The sequence below is a fragment of the Phyllostomus discolor genome, chromosome 1 (genome assembly GCF_004126475.2).
Source record: "Phyllostomus discolor isolate MPI-MPIP mPhyDis1 chromosome 1, mPhyDis1.pri.v3, whole genome shotgun sequence".
Lineage (NCBI taxonomy): Eukaryota > Metazoa > Chordata > Mammalia > Chiroptera > Phyllostomidae > Phyllostomus > Phyllostomus discolor.
Window position 1 is genome coordinate 2,126,201 of NC_040903.2, and position 19,156 is coordinate 2,145,356.

Sequence of the window (19,156 nt, forward strand, 5' to 3'; positions counted from 1 at the left end):
GCTCGGGGGTGGCTGATGTGACTGCCCACGTGGTGGGTGGGGACACGGAGGCCAGGCAACACCCAGAAACCTGCCCGAGGACCCAGCCCGTCGAGGCGGAGCCGCGTGGGAATGCCGGCGGCCTCTTTCCCGTCACCGGGCGTGTGCTGAGCTGACCCCCTCCCTCCGTCAGCTGCCTCCGAGGGGGTCAGCTTCCCGCCTGCCGTCCTGCTCTGAGCTCAGCGTGAGCGGGTTTTGTGTGCCGCCTGCGTCCCGGGGTCTCCTCCACTCCTCTGCGGGGCCGGCCTGGGGCAGGCTGGGGGGACGCACGGCCCAGGAGCCGTGGACCGGGCAGCCCCAGCCCCCAGGCATCCCCTTGCGCAGATCATCTCGCTGGAAACTGGGGCCTCGAGTGCCATTTCTGCCCCCCCTGCTGGGGTGGGGGGGCTGCTCCCCCGGGGATGCTGGGCCCTGAGCTGTGACTCCCTGTCTCCCCCTCCCCCACCCCGACTCTGACGTGCCGGGCACGAGCTCTCAGCAGGGCTTGGCTCTGCATTTGGTGGTGGTCGCAGGGGGCAGCTGGGGCCTCCACCCGCCTCCTAGACTCCACCCTGCAGGAAAGGGGGCTTCTCCCTGGCCCTCCCCCCGCCACATCCCTGTTTTCTCTGTGAGGGCCCGCCCCTCCCTGGGGTGTCTGACACCAGAAAGGACTGCCCCTTCGCAGAAGACCCTCCCCCCGTCCCAAAGGAAAGGAAGGGCCCCACCCTGGGTCCCAGGGACAGTCACCCTCTGACACAACCAACCAACTCAGCACCCATGGTGGGGGCGGGGGCAGACACGGGGGTTCCACTTGAGTGCGTCCCCCCCGCTGACGAGGAGCTGCAGGTGGCCCGGATTCAGCGCCTCCCTGCAGGAGCCCCCAGCCCAGTGGGAGGGACAGACGGTATGTGACGGGGACACACCATGAGGACGCACTTCTCGGGGGGGCTGCAGGACAAAGGGGGTCGTTGGTGAAGCTGCCAAGGGGGAGAGATCCTGGTGGGCTCCCCGGAGGAGGTGGCATCAACTAAGGGGCTAGCCAGACAAAGTGGTGGGAGCAGGTGCAGACCCCAGAGGGGACAGTGGAGGGAACACTGGAGAAACCTTATCTGTGCCTCTGCCCCCGGCTTGGCCCGGGGTAAGGCGCCAGGCGTGAGGCAGGGGTCCCACACCCCGCCTGCTCCTCGTGCACCCTAGTCTTCCGGTGCCTTGCCCGCAGTAGGTGCTCAGTGACGACGTGAGGGGCCAAGAGTCTCTGCATCTGCGGGGTGGGGGGCGGGGAGTGGGCAGAGGCAGGGAGAGCACCTGCGTGGGCCCAGGAGCATGACCCCAGGCTGAGCCAGGCTTGGGGACTGTTGGTGTCCCCGTGTGCCCAGGGCTCAGAGGACGTACTTGTTTGTCCCCATGGTGGGGAGAGTCAGGGCGAGACCCGTGGAGGGGAGACAGGGGCTGAGGACCCCCCAGTTCCTCCCACCTGACCCCGTGATCAGGAGGGCAGGGCCCGGGGTGGGGGGTAGGAGGCAGGGCCTGGGGTCCTCCCTCGGCTGCAGCAGGGACGCCCCTGCCCCCTCAGCAGCCCAGCCCCGGCCGGGAGTGTCATTTCATCCAAGAAGAGCAGATGGCTGGGGACAGAAGGGGCCTCTCTGACTTTCCCTCTTGTTACATCCGGCGGCTCTTCAGGTCCTGGGACGGTGAGGGCGGTTTGTGAAGCTGGTGGTGGCGACGTGTGCCCGCTGCCGCTGAGGTGGAGCCACGGCACATGGTGGTGGTGCCCCCTGCTCCCCGGGGCCTCCACCGGGCGGGCGATGTTGGGGCAGCGAGAGGAGGCCCACGGGGTCCCTGCCCTGGGCGTGTGGCTGGGCCCGGGAGCCACCACACCACAGGGACCCGGAGACGCAGGGAGGGGTCCCGGGCCAGCACGGAGACCCCGGCAGCGGCCGGCCTCGCCGCCGCCCCAGTTCCAGGAAAGAGGGCTGCGCCAGGAATAGAGCCTCTCATTTCCCTCGGCACCTCCTGTCTGGGGGCCGCGGCCTTGCGGAGAGGGACGGCCTCAGGTAGTACTGTCCCGGGCTGTGCGCCCTCCTCCTCGGGGCTGCCTCTGCGGGCCGGGTCCCAGGCGACGGGGCCGCCCCAGCCCGGGCTGCCCTCTGGCCAGTCTGGAGAGCTGGTCGGGGCGTGTGGATGGAGGAAACGTTGACACGTGGCTCCAAGGTGGCTGCAGGCAGGCCGTGCCGGAGCCCACTGCCCCAACCCTCCCTCTCCGCAAAGCCGCCCCCGCAGATGGGCCGAGGCTGTGCAAACTTGCCCCCGAGTCCGGTCCAAATACCGAGCAACCGCCCCTCACCCTCCCCAGCGAGGTCTGCGGGAGCCCGGCGGCTCAGACCTCAGTCTCCTGGCTCTGCGAGGAGCGAGGAGCATTTGGCAGAGGCCAGTTCCCTGGGCGACAGAGACAAATCGCAGGCAAGGCCTGGACAAGCCCCTGTGGCCGGCCGTGGTCTTGACCCGGAGGAAGCGGGCCGGCTGGGCCCGGCGTGCCGGCCTGGGCAGGGCTCAGGATCCACGGGAGTAGTTAGAGACCGCCTCCTCCGGGGCCCTTCGTTCTCCGAGCTCTCGGATGTCTGTGACCTGCTTACAGTTTTCCCAGAATCCTCAGACATACTTCGGGCTCTAGGGGTTGGGGGAGGGGACGGCCAAGGTCATGGCCAGAACGAGGCACAGCCGTGGTTTGAGGCCTGGGCTGCCTGTCCCGTCCCAGGCCCTTCCTGCCCCCCTGAGACAGGTCGGGGCAGGGGGGCGGATGTGCGGACGGCAAACAGCTGGGGCCGGGACCGGGCCAGGGAGTCGGGGACGGTGACATTCAGTGGAGCCTGAGATGGGGCGCCCTGACCTTGGGGAAGTATGCACAGGGCAGCAGGCCCTGACATCGACTTTAATGAGAAAAGGCTCCCAGGCCTGGTGTGCACTGAGTCAGAGCTCCCTGGGCTGTCCCAGCACCTGCCGGCTGTCCCCGAGCCTCCCTGGTCGGTCCCCACCGGAGTGACGGGGCATGTGCCCCCTCTCTCCTCAACGCTGTCACCAGCTCTTCCCTCCCTCCCTCAATTCCCTCCCACACGGCCCGGCAGCCTGCCCCACCCTGCCCACAGACAACTTCCAGAGGGTCCCCACCTGGTCGGGGGCTCACGGTCCCTCGAGTGTTCGGAGTTGTCACTGTGGTCAATGGCCCTGGGAGCTGCAGCCGTCAGAGCAGCGTGGATGATTCACATCCTGTTTGCAGGAGCAGAGGGGAGGAAGCCTGTGACTCTGGTGTGTGGACCTTGGGCCAGCCGTCTCCTTCCAGGGGGCCCAGAGTGTGCCCCCCCCCCGAACACCGGCCCCGGCGTCTCCCCCACAGCTCGCAGCTCTGTGACCGTTCACCCCACCGCGTGCAGGTCTGCGGGCCAGGGTCTGATGGGGGACTGACCGCTCTCTCTTTCCCACACTACGTGGGGGGTGCTTTTTTTTAAAAGATTGTCTTTATTTTTAGAGAGGGGAGGGAGGGAGAAAGAGAGAGAGAGAGAAACATCAATGCGTGGTTGCTAGGGGCTGTGGCCTGCAACCCAGGCATGTGCCCTGACTGGGAATCGAACCTGTGACACTTTGGTTCATAGCCCGAGCTCAATCCACTGAGCTACTCCAGCCAGGGCTTGGGAGTGCTTTTTTTAACGTCGTGTTTTTCACTGTGGTGCGATGCACGGGACAAAACCGTCTGCACCATCAGGAGCTCGCTTCAGTGACGGTGTGTTTGCGGTGGTGTGCGGCGGTCACCACCGTCCTCTCCCGGAAGCTCCCCTCTTTGCGCGTGAAACTCTGGCCCCGTTAAATGACTCCGCCCACTGCCCCCCAACCCCGCCCCCCCAGTTCTACTTCCGTCTCCCTGGGTCTGACTGCCTTGGGGGCCTTGCATGGGTGCCATCTCGAGGTGTCTGTCCTGTGTGACTGGCCTTTTTCGTTAGCATGTGTCCTAGGTAGGGGTTCACCCACGTCAGAATTTTATTTCTCTTTGTGGCTGAATAACTGCCCTTTGTAGGGGCGGGCCTCGTGCTGTTAACCCGCCCGCCTGCCAGCCCACGGGCCCTGGGTCGCTCTCTCCTTCAGCTGCTGTGACCGATGCAGCCCTGACACAGGGGTGCGACCCCCTGTCTGCATCCCCACTCTCACTTCCTGTGGGTGTGCCCCCCGAAGTGATGGCTGATGGAACGGTGGTTCCGTGTCCGTTCCGGAGGGGCCGCCGTGCCCCCTCCACCGCGGCTGTGCCGTTTGACACGCGGTGGTGGGCGTTTGGAAGCCTCCGACCCCGCGTTGCACGGCCCGGACTCCCTGGCTCTGCGGCCAGGCTCTCCCTGAGCGCCCACCCCCACGGAGCCATGCACTTGTCTGCTGGCCCGGGCGCGTCTGTGTGCTGTCCGTCTGTCTCCCTCCACCAGCGACTCCAGAGGGGACACTGGGTCCCAGGCTCCGAGGCCCCCGAGCCACTGAGCACCGCAGGGTTCGAGACCCAGGGCCACAGCTGCCAGGACCCTGAGAGCGTGTCCAGGGGCATGGCAGCCCGGAGCTCCCTGAGGCCCAAGGCCACGCCGCCGCGGTGCAGGGCGAGGCCCGGGCAGCGAGGTGTAAATTTAGCCGTGCTGCCAGGGAAATGGCTGTACCTTCCTTCCTCTGCTGCCCTTCGCCCTGGGGACGTGAGTCAGAGGGTGGCCATTGTCCTGAGTTCCCCTCAGGCCACCCATTGGCTGGTGCCCCAGGGACCCCAGTGGGCGAGGGCCCCTGACGGATGAAGGGGGTCCACAGACCCAGTGGGGTCTGCGGGCAAAGCCCCTCCACTCCCGGCTCTGCCAGACCCCTCCCTGCTCTCCTGCGGGGCCTTGCTGCCCGGGGCACAGAGAGCACCTCTTGGCACCGTTTACGGAACTGTGGAGAAGTAAACACGACGTAAAATGTACCGTCATAACCGGCGTCCGGCTCAGTGGCATCAGGCGCATTGGCAGTGCTGGGTCCCCACCGTCACCTCCGGGACTTTCCGTCTCCCCACACTGACATCTGTCCCCATTGCACACTCCCTCCCACCCCGCCCCCAGCCCCCGGTGCCCACCGGTGCCCCCACCCGCTCTCGGCGGCTGTGGCTCTGGCTCCTCTCAGGGGACCCCCTGTCAGTGGGATCACACGGTGACTGTCCTGGGGGGGCCGGCTCATCTCGCTCCCCCTAGTGTCCTCCAGGTCCCTCCTCGAGGGGGCAGGGGTTGGGTCCCCTCCTTTTCCCGGCCGGATGGTGTTCCACTGTGTGGGTGGGCTCATCTGTCTGTCTACCAGGGGCCGTGGGGGGGAGGTGCTCCCCTGCCTTGGCTGTCGTGAGCGGGGCTGCTGCTGTGAGCACCAGTGTGTGAGTCCACGGCTGAGATTTCGGTGGCCGGGTCCGCAGCTCTGTGGTGGGCAACCTCACACGGTCCCGCTGTCCTGGCACCAGCAGGGACCCGGCGCCGGCCCAGCAGAGCGGTTGACATGTGGCGCTTCACTGACGCCTCGCTGCAGCCCTGGGGAGTGGGCACGCTTGTGTCCCCAGTGTCCAGGTGAGGAGACAGGCCAGCGAGGTGACATGACCTGCCTGCGACCCCAGCCTCCAGGCTGGGGGCTGGGTGCCGGGTGGTGGGGGGGGGGGGGCGCTGCACGCACGGAACCCGTGTCGTCACCTCTGCAGGTGTCCCGTCGCCTGAGCGCCTCCACCCGGCCTCTCGGTCACGTGTTTGCTCAGCGAGCACTGAGTGCATCCTCGTGCGCCCTGCCCTGGGCTGAATGGGGTGCATCGGGCTGCGTGCCACCCAGGAGCTGGCACAGCTGGGGACCGACTCACACAGCGGCAAAGGATAGGCGATCGACTGTCCAGGCCTGCCACTGGTGCCTAAGGGGTGTGCGCACATGTGGGCTTGCACCCATGTGTACACATATGCACATGGATACATGTGAGCACACACGTGCACATGTGGGCGTGCTTGCGCATGTGCATTGATGCACATGTGTGCACGCGTGGATGGCTGCAGGTGGGGAGCAGGCTCGGTGAGGAGCGGTTTTCTCAGTGGCAGAGCCAGGTGTCCTGAGCCAGGTGTCCCGAGCTCAGGTGTCCTGGGCCCAGGTGTCAGAATCCCAGGTGTCCCGGGCCAGGTGTCTGGAGGCCAGGTGTCAGGAGCCCAGGTGTCTGGAGCCCAAGCGTCCCAAGCCAGGTGTGTCACTGTCACTGCAGTTTACCTCCTAGGTCCTGGAAGGTGCAGGAGCAGGGCCTGCCCGCCCGTTTCCAGCGGCGCTGTGTCCACCGGCCTCTCCCCCGACTTTCTGCTCTGCACACTCCGGAGCGTGCCGGAGAGTTGAAGGGAAGAGTGTGCCACGCACACCTCAGGGGACACCCGCCCGGGCATCGCGAGCGTTGGTGTGTCGCCGCGTTCTGCTCTCGCTCTCTTTTCTGGACCGTTTGAAAGTTGGTTGTGGCCTGACCCCGGCCCCCGAGGTCCGCGCACGCAGCACCGGGCTCCACCTGCACAGAGCCCGCCGCCCCCCCCTCCCCCGCCCAGGTGTCCCTCACACACGCCTGCGTGTCTTTCCCCTCCGGGATCAGTCTCAGATCGCGTGCTGTTGCCGGCTACTGTCTCTGTGCCTTCAGAATCCTTCATTCTAGAATGTTCTTTCCTGCCCGGCCCTGAAGAGGCCAGGGCCGCTGTGCCCTGGGTCATCCCCCAACCCAGACTGGTCTGTTTCTGGGCCACGGGACCCAAGCTGAGCATTTCTGGCAGGAGGCTGCCTTGGCGACCGTGTCCCCGCGGGAGCGGGTCCCGTGGGCCCTCAGGTTCTTTGCACGCCCCGTGCACTCTGAGCAGCAGCGGCGACGAGAATTCTTGCACGTTCGTCTCGGCGCCGGGAGCAAATAGACCTGTGAGAGCTATTCCTGGAGGTGGAGTTGGCAGCCCGCCGCCCCGGGTGCCGCCCGTGCACACCTTTTCGGGGGCAGAGGGTCAGCACCGGAGCCCCGAGTCCCCACCCCCGCCCGAGCCTTTTCCCGTTTGCCGAGCTGACGGGAGGGGCACCTCCCCGCTTTGATCTGTGGGGCGCTGGGGTGCCCGAGAGCGTTTTCCCGCGTTCCCAGGCCGCTGGTGCCGTGGCGTGAGCTTCCTGTCCCCTCCTCTGCTCACTGTCCTATGGGGCTGCCTGTCGGTCCGCCTGGATCAGGCTGGCGGGCTGCGTTTTGTCCGGCAGGACCATGAGCCGCTCCTGCTCTGAGTTCTGGGGCTTTGCCTCGGGGGGCCGGCCAGGGGGCGGGGCCCGGGAGGTGGTGTGCGGGTGTGTTGTGGAGCACAGATGGCAGAGGGGGGAGGGGGGGACGGGGCAGGGAGCAGGGGAATCTCTAAACAGGACCCAGAAAACTCCACCCCCTGCCGCCCTTCTTTCTCACAGGTTGATTTCCCAGCTCACTCCACCCGAGACCCCACAGATAAAACCAGACAGGACGCGGGTCTGGGTGCGTGGGAACCCCTCCCACCCCCGCCTCTCTGCAGCCCCCCCCCCCCCCCCGCCCCGGCTCTGGGCTCCTCCAGGCCTGGGGTCAGCACGCCTGCCAACCCTCCGCTGGACTCGCCCTGTCCCCTCTTTAGCTCTTCCGAGTCTCTGAAGGGCAGCGTCGCCGTCCCCTCCTCTGCGAGGGCAGCCCCCTGTCCGCCTCCCGCCCCCGCCCCCACCCGGCAGCTGCTGAGGCCGCTCCTCTGACTCCTCCCTCTCCGAGCGCAAGGCAGTCCGGCCCGCACGCCGACGCGCTTCCCTGGGGTGCCGCCGTGAGCCCGCCTGCCCCACGGGGGACGAGGCCCCTCGGCCCTCGCAGCGGCCTGGCGCTCTGGCCCACTCGTGCCCCGCCCGGGCCGGGTGTCCGGTGCTCATCGGCACCTGTTCCTCCTTGGTTCAGAGGGGACACCTACCAACGAGCCCCACGCTTGACAGCAGGGGCCCCGGCTGCAGCAGCTCCTGGCAGACACCTCGGGGATCCCTGCGCGGCCTCTGCCTTAGGGCTCCCTGGACTTGCTGCTGAAGCCCTAGCCCCCGGGGCCTCAGCATGTGGCCGGGTCCAGAAACGGGGTCCTCTTCGAGGCCGCTCGTTCAGATGGGGTCGCAGTGGGGCCGAGTGGGCCCTGGTCCCATGTGGCCCGTGTCCTTGGACGAAGAGGAGAGGGACGGACAGACACAGACGCAGAGGTGGGAGGGGCGCGGCGCCCGCGGGGCTGCGGGGGTGGGGGGGAGTGCCGGCGGGACCCTCCTGCGGCTCCCGAGGGGGCGTGGCCCCGCCGGCGCCCAGATTTAGGGCCGCCGGCCCCCAGCACTGTCGCACAAAAGAGATTTCTGTCGCCCTGCCCGGCATGGCTCAGGGAGCCGGGTGTCGTTCTGCAAAGTGAAAGGTGGCCAGTTGGATTTCCGCTCAGGGCGCACGCCTGGGTAGTGGGTTCCGTCCCCGGTTGGGGGCGCGTGCAAGAGGCAACCGATCAGTGTCTCTCTCCCTCTCTTCCCCTCTCCCCCAGAATAAATGAGTAAATAAAGTGTTTTGAAAATGAGAGAGAGAGAGAGATTTCTGATGACTAAGCCACCGGCTTTGTGGTCCCTTGCCGCGGCAGCCATGGAACAAACACCGTGGGGTCTGGGGAGGGAGGTACCGGTTCCCGGTGCCCCCCAGGCCCCGTGGCGGGGCCCGGCCATTCCACACAGAGTGTCCCATGGAGTCGCTCTGCAGCCCAGGGGGCGGGCACTCCTGCCCTGCAGACCAGGAGCCTGGGGCTCGGAGGGGGAGAGCCTCCTTGCTGGGGTCGTACCAGTGCAGGGTGAGGGCGGGGGGCAAACCCAGGTGTGCCTGAGTCGCTGGAGGGGACCCAGCTGGGGCAGGATGCAGGTGGGTGAGGTGTGGCACCTTTGGGGGTGCCGTGGGGGGACAGTGGACACAGCGAGCCAGGCGTTCTCTTTTTCGATTGCATGCTGCCTGGGGGGCTTCCTGGTGGCGGTATCCAGCAGGAAGCTCCCATGGGGGGGTAAGTCCACAGGAGAGGCCAGGGCTGGGCCTGAGGACCCCTCCCCAGGGGCAGGACATCTCGGACCCCTGCAGGCCTCATCTTTATGCCCCTGAAAGAGAGTTTGGGGGCGTCTCCCTTGTGTCTCTCTCGCTATGGAAGTCCCTCCGCCTGTCCCGACTTTTCCAGGCCCTGTTCTCATTTACCATGTTTTAAGCGGCGCTGGAGGAGGACTCGCGTGAGCACCATGCCCACCTGTGCACCTGTACAGTGCTGGGTGGGCAGCGGGGGGCTGTCAGGGAGCGAAGGTCGAAGGTCGCAGCGTGAGAATGTTGGGGGAGGCTGTGCCTGCAGGAGGGGAAGGCTGGGGGCTCTGTGAGCCGGTGGGGCTCGTGCAAGCGCTGAGCCCCAAGGCCCTCAGACCCCCGGCTCCCGCTCCCTCTCCTGTCAGGTTAGAGCCCCTTCCCTGCCCCCTGTGACCATACTGGCCCCCGGGGGGGAGGACCCACCAGGAGGCGGGGCAGCCAGGGTGCCCTCCGGGAGCTGGGGCAGTCCCTCGGGGCTCCCGCCAACCCCACCCCCACTGGTGTGCAGAAAGAGCGCCCTACTGTCTTCTTTAAAAAATCACCCCGGTTTTGATTGGGGTGCCCGCCCTGGCAGGGGTGCCTGACGGCGCAGGGCTGGGAGAGAAACTTCCGCGTCGGAGAGGGCGACCCACTTACGGGCACACAACCGGATTAGTGGGTCGCGTGCGTTACGTAAGCGGGGCACATCTCGGGGGACGAGGGCGTCCTGACAGATGCACGTCCCGCACAGGCCACTGCGGGAAACGGGCCCCCCAGTCACCGGTCCCCCCTCCAGGCCCCGGTGACGGGCACCTGTCGGGGACAGGCAGAAGGGTGTCTGCGGATGGGGTGAAGCTGAGGATGCTGAGAGGGGAGACTGTCTCGGGTCACCTGCACCAGCCCCAACAGCCACCACACCAGTCCTCAGAGCACGGGGAGGGAACAGATGCACCCACAGGAAGAAAGGTGGTGCAGCTGCCAGCCCAAGGGTGCCGGCCACTGCCCGAAGCTGGAAGACTCAGAGCAGGTCCCCCCCTACAGCCTCGGGGGAGCAGCCGGGCCGACAGCTGGGGTTCAGCTCAGGGACACCCACTCGGGGCGCCGGGCCTCCAGCGCTGGGAGAGAACGCGCTGGTCTGGTGTTAGGCCCCGGTGGGCAGGGCCCTGCGGCAGCAGCCTGGGGGCTGGGCCGGGTGTCAGCAGTCAGCTGCTCTGGCTCCGGGCCTGGGGCCAGGCTGCCTCGTGGGCGGCTCGGCCCCTCTCGCTCCCTCCTCCTGGGACCCGCGGGCTGGCCGGAGGGCTCTCCTGGTACAAAGGCAGATGCACCTAAGGGTGGGCGGGTGGCCATGTCTGGGGCCTACACCCTGAACCGGCACTCTGCCACCCCCACTTGTGCGCCATCGGCCAGGCCAGGCACACGGGCCAACACGCTTCTGGGACTGGAAGCCACTGCCCTGTGCCCCAGACTCCAGCAAGGGGCAGGGTGCACGGGGACCCAGCCCAGTCCATCCACGGGTGCGCACACGCCTGTGTGCCGGCCGCCTCTGGCCTGCATACCCCTCCTCCTGCTGATGGCGGAGCCCTGGCGTGCATGTCCCCGGTGCCCTTGATCCTGAAGTTCACGGGTTCTCGGGGCCCCAGCTCTGCTTCTCTGTGACACCTCCTGACCTCCAGCTGGAAGGTTCCGGGTCGGGCACCGGCCACACGCCGAGGCCACATGCCTCGGGCCCCTGGCTGAGGCGGACTCACAGGTTCAGAGCCTGCTACCTGTTCACTGGCTCTGGCTCCGCCCACCTGTGGCCCCGCCCACCTGCCTCTGCTCAGTGTCCTCCCTGGGGAAGCAGGGATGTGACTCCCGCCTCGGGCACGAGGTGCCACCTGGGGCTTGCGGAGTGCTGGGGGGGCAGGGGGTTGTCCTTTGTGTTGCCACTGAGCTGGGCGCAGGGCCGCAGGGCACAGAGAGCAGAATGAACAAAGGGGAAACTCTTCCTATTTAGGAGCCAGAGAGGAGGGAAGTCCCTGCCTTGGAAGCAGAAGCGGTACCCACCTGGGGGGCCCCCCCCAGGCTGGGTGGGGGTGCTCCAGGCAGCCTTTCCCGAGGGACTCGGCGGTCACCGCCCCCCTGGTTCCCTGGGCGGGGTTCCCGGGGGTCAGATGGGGCGGCCAGCTGCCCGCACGCACGGGAGAGGGCGTCTTCGGCCGGAGGCTGTTGTGGACATGAGTCTCATACCTCCCCGTCCGAGCGGCGTGAGGTGGGGCTTGTGGCCGGTGGCGCCCAGGCCTCTCAGCGGTGGGACCCTGGGCACACGGCACGCGCACCTGTAACCACGGTGATGCCCTGGGTCCCCCTGCGGCCCTGCGCTGGGTCCCGGGCAGCGCTGACCGCTTATGTTGTTGGCGGGTCAGAAAATATTTCCACCTCCCGCGATCTTAACGCTGAGACTAGCAGAGGCCTGTCACAGAGAACGGGGGACACCCCAGGGACCGCGACGGCAGCCTGACGGGTGTAGGGACCCAGCTCTGTCTTCCAGGCCCGGGGGCCTCCCCTAAGTCACCCAGACTCCCCAGGCCTCAGTTTCCTCTCGGGGCGCTGGGGCTGTGCAGAATAAATGGATGAGAAGCAGACCCCCCGCAGTCTATGTCCACCCAGAACCTTAGCGTGTGGCCGTATGTGCGGAAGGAGGCCATCCTGGGAAGGTCATCCTGGGGTAGGGGGCCCTAAATCCAAGGGCTGGCGTCCTTACAAGAGACAGAAGGAGACACACAGACCCAGGGACAGGCCACGTGAAGACAGTGGCAGAGGTTGGAGCGATGCGGCCGCAGGGCCAGGTCCGGCTGAGCCGCCGGGGCCCCGGGCGAGGCGGGAGGGACCCATGGCCTTGGAGGGAGTTGGCCCGGCCACGCTGGAGGCCAGACTCCAGCCTCTGGGGCCGCGGGGGCAGAACTGTCCACGGTGGAAGCCCTGTGCATGGGGGGGGGAGCCCCAGGTGCTCACGCCGCGTTGCCGGGGTGGCGTGTGAGTGCCCTCTCACCGCATCTGGCACATGGGGGTAGTCGGCGTTCCCGGCCCTCCCAGCCCCTCCCCCGCCCCGTGGGCCAGCTCCAAGTCCCTTTCCCGGACGCCTGGGGAACAGGTGCGCCCGCGGAGCGCGGTGGCGGCGTCTATTTCAGTGTGCCGGGAAGGGGCGGCCCGGCCCCGCCCAGCCCCAGGCCGCAGGGCGCAGCTGCCGCGTGACCCTCCGGCGTGTCGGCCGGAGCCGTGCTGGCCACAGAGGCGCCCCACCAGTCCAGCCGCCGCCCGCAGCCCCCACGGTGCCGGCCCTTGGCGAAGAGGCCACGTCCCATGGGTGTGCCCGGGGGAGAGACAGGTACGGCCCCACACCACCCTTCCTGCCTGAGACCACCCCGCCGGGGAGGAAGGTGGGTTTTTCTAATGGGAGCTCTGGAGCGCCAGGAATAATTTCGTGGGGCCCGATGGGAGGGGGGCGGTGTGGCCGAGCTCCGCTGCCCACGCATGGGGGTGAGGGCCAGCACGTATGAGCGCCGACTGTATGCCGGGCTGTGGGACTTTCTCTGCGGACTCGTGGTGCCAGTCCTGCAGAGTGGCCCCACTTTCCAGAGGAGTAAGCTGAGACTTGGGGAAGGGGAGATGGGGGCGTCTGCGAGAGTGGGCTCCAGCACCCTCTGACCCCAGTGGGCCCACAGCCGCTCTGCCCCAGCCCCCTCCCTCCTCCTTCCTCTTGTCCTTCAAGGCGGTGGTTCTCAGGCAGGGCCCAGCTGGCCCCCCAGCTGGCCATGTCTGGGGGCGTCTTTGGTTGTCGCTCCCTGAGGAGGGGGCGCTCCAGCACTTGGGGTGCGGAGGCCAGGGGCACCTCTCGGCACCCGCCATGCACGGGGTGGCTCCCCAGCCATGAGCTGTTGGCCCTGAACACCGGTGGCCCGGAGGCTGAGGGCCTGACTGCTTTAGGGAGAGACACGGACGCGGCAGCTGTCCTGGTGTGGACACACAAACGGGGCCATCGGCCGTTCAGACAAGAAACAGTGAGTGACGTCTGGCCACTCCAGGCGGCCTGCGGGGTGGACGGCCAGAGCAGATGGCTCGGGCCTGGGGACTCAGGCAGAAGAGCCCGGCGGGGGTCATGTGGAGGAGGGGAGGGGGAGGGAGCCAGGACCCCCAGAGGTAGAGGCTGGGGTGCCCAGGGAGCGCCTCCGTATGCCCGAGCTGTGGGGCAGGGCCCGTCCTGGCCTCCATCCCCAGATGTTCCACCCCAGGTCCTCAGGCCTCCACCCGGCACGCGGCTCCGTGCCCTGTGGGCGGCTGGGCAGCGCCCTCCCCTCGGGGGTGCCCTCCCCTCAGGGCCCGCGGGGCCTGTCCAGGGGCGTCTCCCCATCAGCACCTCGTGCCCAGGGCCGGCCGAGGGCAGCAGCACGGGGCTGGGCCTCGAGCCTCGACTCTGGCCTGGCCTCTCTGTTCCTGGTCGGCGCTCTTCGCCGCCCGGGGCCCCAAGCCCCCCCCCACCTGCAGGTGGGGGTGACGATGCCTCCTCCCTCCCTCCTGGGTGCTGTGAGTGGGCACGGCAGACGCCCCGAGTCTGGTTTCCGCAGCCAGGGTCCCAGGCTCCCCTCAGTGGTCCTGACACACACACCCCGTGCCAACGTCTCACTCCAGGCCTTCCAGCAGCAGCTGGCTGGGGCACAGGTGACACGCCCTGGCCCCCAGCCGTGCGCAGGGTCGCTCCGGAAACCCCAGTGGGTCCCAGAGGCCGGGACTTGTGACGATGTCCGGTTCTCACTTGGACTTTCCATGCCGGCGGTGGGGCGGGTCCCCCACAGCCGAGGACACGGTGTCCTCCACACCCTGTTGGTGTCCTCCACACCCTGTTGTGCTCCCCGGGGGACGGCCAGCCACGCCCACGGCGAAGCGAAGCCCACAGCGACGCGGAAAACGGCGCGGCCCCGCTGCAGCGAGCGCCCTTGTCCCGGCTCCCAGAGGAAGGCGTGCACTCGTGACAAAAATAGCGGCGGAGGAAATGTGACTCATGCTGGGAAGGGACAGGGAGAGCGAAACCTGAAAACACGGCGAGAAAACGGGGTGCCTCTCCGTGACCTCGGGCCGGGCGGCGGCTCGCTCGGCGGAACCCCAGGAGCACGACGACGCAGGACACGCACACGCACTGGGTTTCACCGGAACGAAACACTCGTGCTGCCAGGAGCCTCGCCGGGAAAAGGACAACGCCGCCCCCACCGTGGGCGACAGGCAGTCCGTGCCGGTCGTGTGTTTGATGGGGGAGCGTGCCCCTGGAGTGCGACACGGGTCAGCCGGGCACAGAGGGGCGAGCAGATCACAGGGACACGGGGTCTGCAGAGACGCGTCCCCAGAGAAGGGGTGCGGGTGGCCCACGGGAGCGCACGTGGGGCTCAGGCCCCCCGTCCCCAGGGAGTCCCCCTCCCACCCTCGAGAGAGTCAGACGGAGCGGCCACCGAGGACAGACACGTAGAGCCGGCACCTGGCCGAGTGGTGTGCCCGAGGCGTGTCCCCAGGAGAAGCGGGGCCCCGTCCGAGCAGGGGGGGCGCACGACGGCCCCTACGTGGCGACCCGCCAGGTCCTCCCGCCGCGGAGGGGCCCGCGGAGCGTGTCCGCACGGCGGGACGTTGCCGGGCACGCAGAGGAGGAGGGAAGGACGCCCCGGCACGCGCCGCAGCGCAGCTGAGCCTCGGGGACGCCGTGCTGGGGAGGAAGCCAGACAGGAAAGGCCGCCGCGGACCGAGTGGTCCCACATGCGTGAACTGTCCGGGAGAGGCGAGCCCCTCGAGACCGGGAGCATCAGGCTGCCCGGGGCCAGGCTGGAGGCGGGGCTGGGCAGTGCGTGACGGGGGAGGGGCGGGGCTCTCCTGGGGCCACGGAGACCCTGTGAGGGTGACTGCAGCTCTCCCAGCGCGTCGAAGCCCGTGGCGTGGTGCCTCTCGCTCGGGCGAGTGGCCTGTGGCACGAGACATGTGTGTGCAGAGCTGACGGGGCTCGGGGGAGGGTGGTTCCCGCCGAGTGCACGGAAAGTGAGTGACAGGCACAGGGCGGCTCCAGACGGTGGCCGGCGCCCTCCCGGGACATCGGGTGGGAGAACGGGTCGAGGGGAGGGCCGGGACCCCTCGGGCCCTCTGCAGCCATCCCCGCTGGAGTCGGAGCCAAGGACTTTTCCGGGATGTTTGGACTCGTGGTGCTACCCAGTGGGGGGCGGTGAGGACCCCCGACCGGGCAGGTGGTATCTGCACGTCAAGGCTGCAGCCCCGACCGGCTTCAAGGGCCCGGGCAGCGAGGGGGTGGCAGTGGCTTGGCTGTGGCTCGGAGCTGGCCGGGGCACACTGTGGGGGGGGGGCGGTGTGTGGGCAGGCCCTGCAGCCCCAGGGCTCCCACGCTGCGGGGTGCTGTGGCAGATGGCCCAGGGTGGGGCCTGGCCGAATTAGCTCAGCCTCCCAGACCCTCTTGGGGGGCCGCCGACGGTGGGTTTGGGGTCCCACGGCCTGGGTCCAAACCCCGGCTGTGCCCCACCCATTGCCGGCTCTGTGCCCCGGGCTATGGATGGAAATGGGCACGTGTGGTGCCTGGCACGGCCCGGGCACAGGACTGAGAGGTGAGGATGTCGCCGAGATTGTTGACTGTTACCCTGCGGGTGCCCTGTTCGTGACTCGAGTCACCAAACGCGTTTCCTGGTTCCAGTTGGATTTAGTGAACGTTCATCGGGCGCCTGCTGTGCTCCGGGCTCTGGGGACGCATCGCAGGCCCAGGCGAGCCACCTGTTGACCCGGGGTGGCTGCCCTGGCCAGTGGCAGTGGGGCACCAGGGATGAGCATGTGTCTGGGAGCCCAGAGCCCCGAGTCCCGGCCCCGGCCTGGCCACAGGCTCGCCAGGCCCTGGCGGTTTCCGTGTGTGTGTGCTGAGGGGGGCTGGGCCCAGAGGCCCGCTGAGCCCTGGCCTTCCGGAACGCCGCCCACGAGACCCGCAGATGCCTCTCCGGTCAGGAAGGGCCTTTCTTCCGGGGATGAAATGACACACTCCAGGGGGGTGGATGGCGAGGGCGCCTGGGCCAGCTGCTCGAGGCGCGAAGAGCCCCAGGAGGGGCCAGGAGCCCGAGCTGAGGCCCGCCAGCAGCCCTGCGGCCGGCCCGAGCTTCCGGGGCTTTCCGTGCAGAAGGGCGTCCAGGGGGCGGGTGGAGGGGCAGCCCCGTCACCGGGCAGGGCCGCCCCCGCGCGGAGCCCCCTGGGTCGGAACCGCAGCGCTGTGGATTGGGGGGCGGGAGGCGGTGGGCCAGTTCGGGAACACAGAGGCTCCCCCGCTGGTGTGATGAGGTCACCTCCTGACAAGCCGACCGTCAGCTGAAAACACCGCGCGTCGAAAATGAGCCGTCTCCTCAGTTCTGTCTCCTCGGGGTGTCGCTGGTGGGAGTCCCTCAGCACCAGGTGTTTACGGTCCCCCACGGTCCCCCCTCCTGGTTCAGGTAGCTCGTGTCTGGAGAGTTCGCTCCCTTCCGTGGCGCCTGCACACCAGACAGGAGTCGGGGCCGGGACCGCCCCTCCCTCGGAGAAAGCGCTGGGCGGACCCTGCCCCTCCCGCCCCGGCCACAGGCAGGTCTCCTGGGCCACCTCCTCCAGCAGCAGCAGCAGCAGCAGTGGCGACAGCTCTTCCTCTGCCACCTGTGGGGAGCGGTGCCCTTCGTGAGGGGCCTGTGGGCAGGGCCGGCCTCTCCCTGAGCGGGCAGCGGCCGGAGGAGTGAGTCTGTCCTGGGGGTGGGCCCCGTGCCTCAGACCCACAGGACCCACAGATGTGACCCCAGGGACCCGCGGGCAGGTGGGCAGAGGCGGGCGGGCCGGGCCACCCCCCTGCAGGGGTGCTCGCTCCCTGCGGGAAGACAGGTGTCTGCCGTCACGGTGCCGTGTTCCCTTCCCGCCACCAGAGGGAAGCACCACGGCTCTCACCTGCGCAGGGGCTCCAGGTGGGCGGAGTGGGCCCTCCCGCGAAACTGCATCTCAAAGCAGCTCCCTGCCCCCCGAACCAAATATATCCCCAGTAACCAGGGAACGGGTGACTCAGGCCGTGAGATCTGGAGACGACAACGGCAGCTGCGGTGTGTCCAGCCCTCGGGGTTCGCTGGACACGGGGCTGGCTCCATCTGGGCCGGGGGCCCGGCACCTCCCCCAGACAGGGCATGTGGACGGACGGACCTGGGGAGGAGGAGGCCCGGCCACTCCGGTCCAGCACGTGGGCGGTGTGGCGAGGGCTGCACCCAGCGTCCGACCCCGCAGCCGGCCGTGCCCCCGGCACCTGACAGTGCGCCCCCAGGGGCCCGGTTCCAGCAGTCTGACGACTGTGTGCCCGTGGGAGGGACAGCCCGTCGTCCTCCGTGCGCCTGGCAGACCAGGAGGCCACCGTGTGGCCGATCTGCATGCCCCCGCCGCCCGCTCAGCTGGGCCTCGGACGGGACTCGGCGGACGGTCGGCCCCACGTGAGCCCTCGGCAGCCTGGGCTGGGCACAGGCGAGCCGGCCCTTGCCGTCTGCGGTGTCCGACCTCGACAGCCGGCCGTGGCTGGTTCCGCACGGGGAGCCTCACACGCAGGCCCAGGAAATCCTCACGCTTTGCCCCCTCCCATCCACGTTCTATTAAATAGTCCAGGAGAGGGTCTCTGCAGCGATTCTACAGGGAGCAGGGGCGTGGGGCCCTCCACACTGCCGACGTTTAACCCACAGCCGGAAACGCCGCCGTAGCTCCCGGGCCGCTGGCCGAGCTCTCGGGCCCCCGCCAGGCTCAGTGCCACCAGGCTGCTGTTTGGGGTCCTGGGGGCTCCGGACACGCGAGGCAGGGGTGACGGCCGGGCCACCTGCTGCTCGCCGCCCTTCCTGCACCTGCTTCTCCCGGCCTGTGGCTTCTCGTCCCCAGACCGGGGGTGGAGGCACCCGCTACCCGGGGGTGTTCAGAGCCTCCTCCTGCAAAGGCCCACTGTCCCCCCTACCCATGCCTGGGCCCCGAGGTGCTGCTGGCCGAGGGCAGGGACCACAGAGGAGGGGAGGGGCCCTGCTCTGGCCTGCCGGGGGTTGTTGGGGTGGGGTTCAGGGGGGAGTGGGCAGGTGGGCAGTTGATGGAGGAATGTCCTCCTGTCTGGGGTCCACTCCTCAGTTTTTATAGTGGGGATGAGGCCCTCCGGCCTGGCGCTCCATCAGTGCCAGGCATGCACACGTGTGTGCACGTGTGCATGTGTGTGCGTGTGTGTGTGTGAGAACGGGCCTACATGTCAGATGGAGCGTGGCCGGTGTTTTCTGGGCTCGCCCACCTCCCCTGGGCCCAGCTGCAGCTCCAGCAGCCGCAGGGGCTGTTCCTCAGGCCTCTGCTGACCCTCGACTCACTCCCCCCTGCACCGGGCAGCCCAGAACAAAGGGGGTGGGATCCCCCGGGGAGGGGCAGGAGATGGGGCTGGGGCCCCAGCCCCCTTCCTTCTGAGGGGGGACCTGGGCGAGGAGGGGTGGCCCCCGAGGGGGCGACCTGCTTGTACCCCGCGGTGACAGCTCAGTAACACACCTGCCCTTGCCTTTCCCGCCCTCGGGCGCCCCGGACACACACACTGTCCCCCTCTCCTGTCTCAGCCCCAGGAGACCCAGGGGACCCAGACGGAGACAGGAGGGTGGTGTCCGGTGTGGGACTCAGCTGAGACCCACTACGAGAAGGCAGGAGCTCTGTTTTCAGAACCGGCCAGGGCAGGGGGTCGGCCGCCCTCGCCTGTACTTGGCGGGCGCCCCAGGGGGCAGGTGGAGGGCCCAGAGTGCTCTGCAGTGCAGGAAGGGGCTCGGGTCCCGAGGCAGCTGGGGAGGCGGGGAGGCTGGGGCGGCTCCAGGAAGGGCGGTATCCCCGGTGACAGGTTAAGGGGGCAGGCGTGGCTTGCTCAAGCTGGTCCTTCGTGGGAAGTGGGTGCAGCCTGCTCAGGTGCCTGCGTGGCCTGTGCTCTCGCTCTGCCTGGCAGGCCCG

General features: G+C 68.4%; 1 protein-coding gene across 15 annotated transcripts in view; it reads left to right on the top strand.

Annotated features, from left to right (window-relative positions):
- Positions 1-19,156, top strand: part of ABLIM2 (actin binding LIM protein family member 2) — an 88,627-nt gene that overhangs the window by 9,736 nt on the left and 59,735 nt on the right. For 9 of the 15 annotated variants that reach the window (XM_036018413.1, XM_036018400.1, XM_036018425.1 and 6 more), the window contains exon 1: positions 12,364-12,512. The exons of 1 other annotated variant lie outside the window; for it this stretch is intronic. In XM_036018413.1, the coding sequence (XP_035874306.1) occupies positions 12,488-12,512 (25 nt within the window). In that variant the 5' untranslated portion in view covers positions 12,364-12,487. Of the gene's footprint in view, positions 1-12,362; positions 12,513-19,156 lie in introns of those variants that run through there. 5 more of the 15 variants (XM_036018394.1, XM_036018420.1, XM_036018430.1 and 2 more) reach the window with 2 other exon arrangements.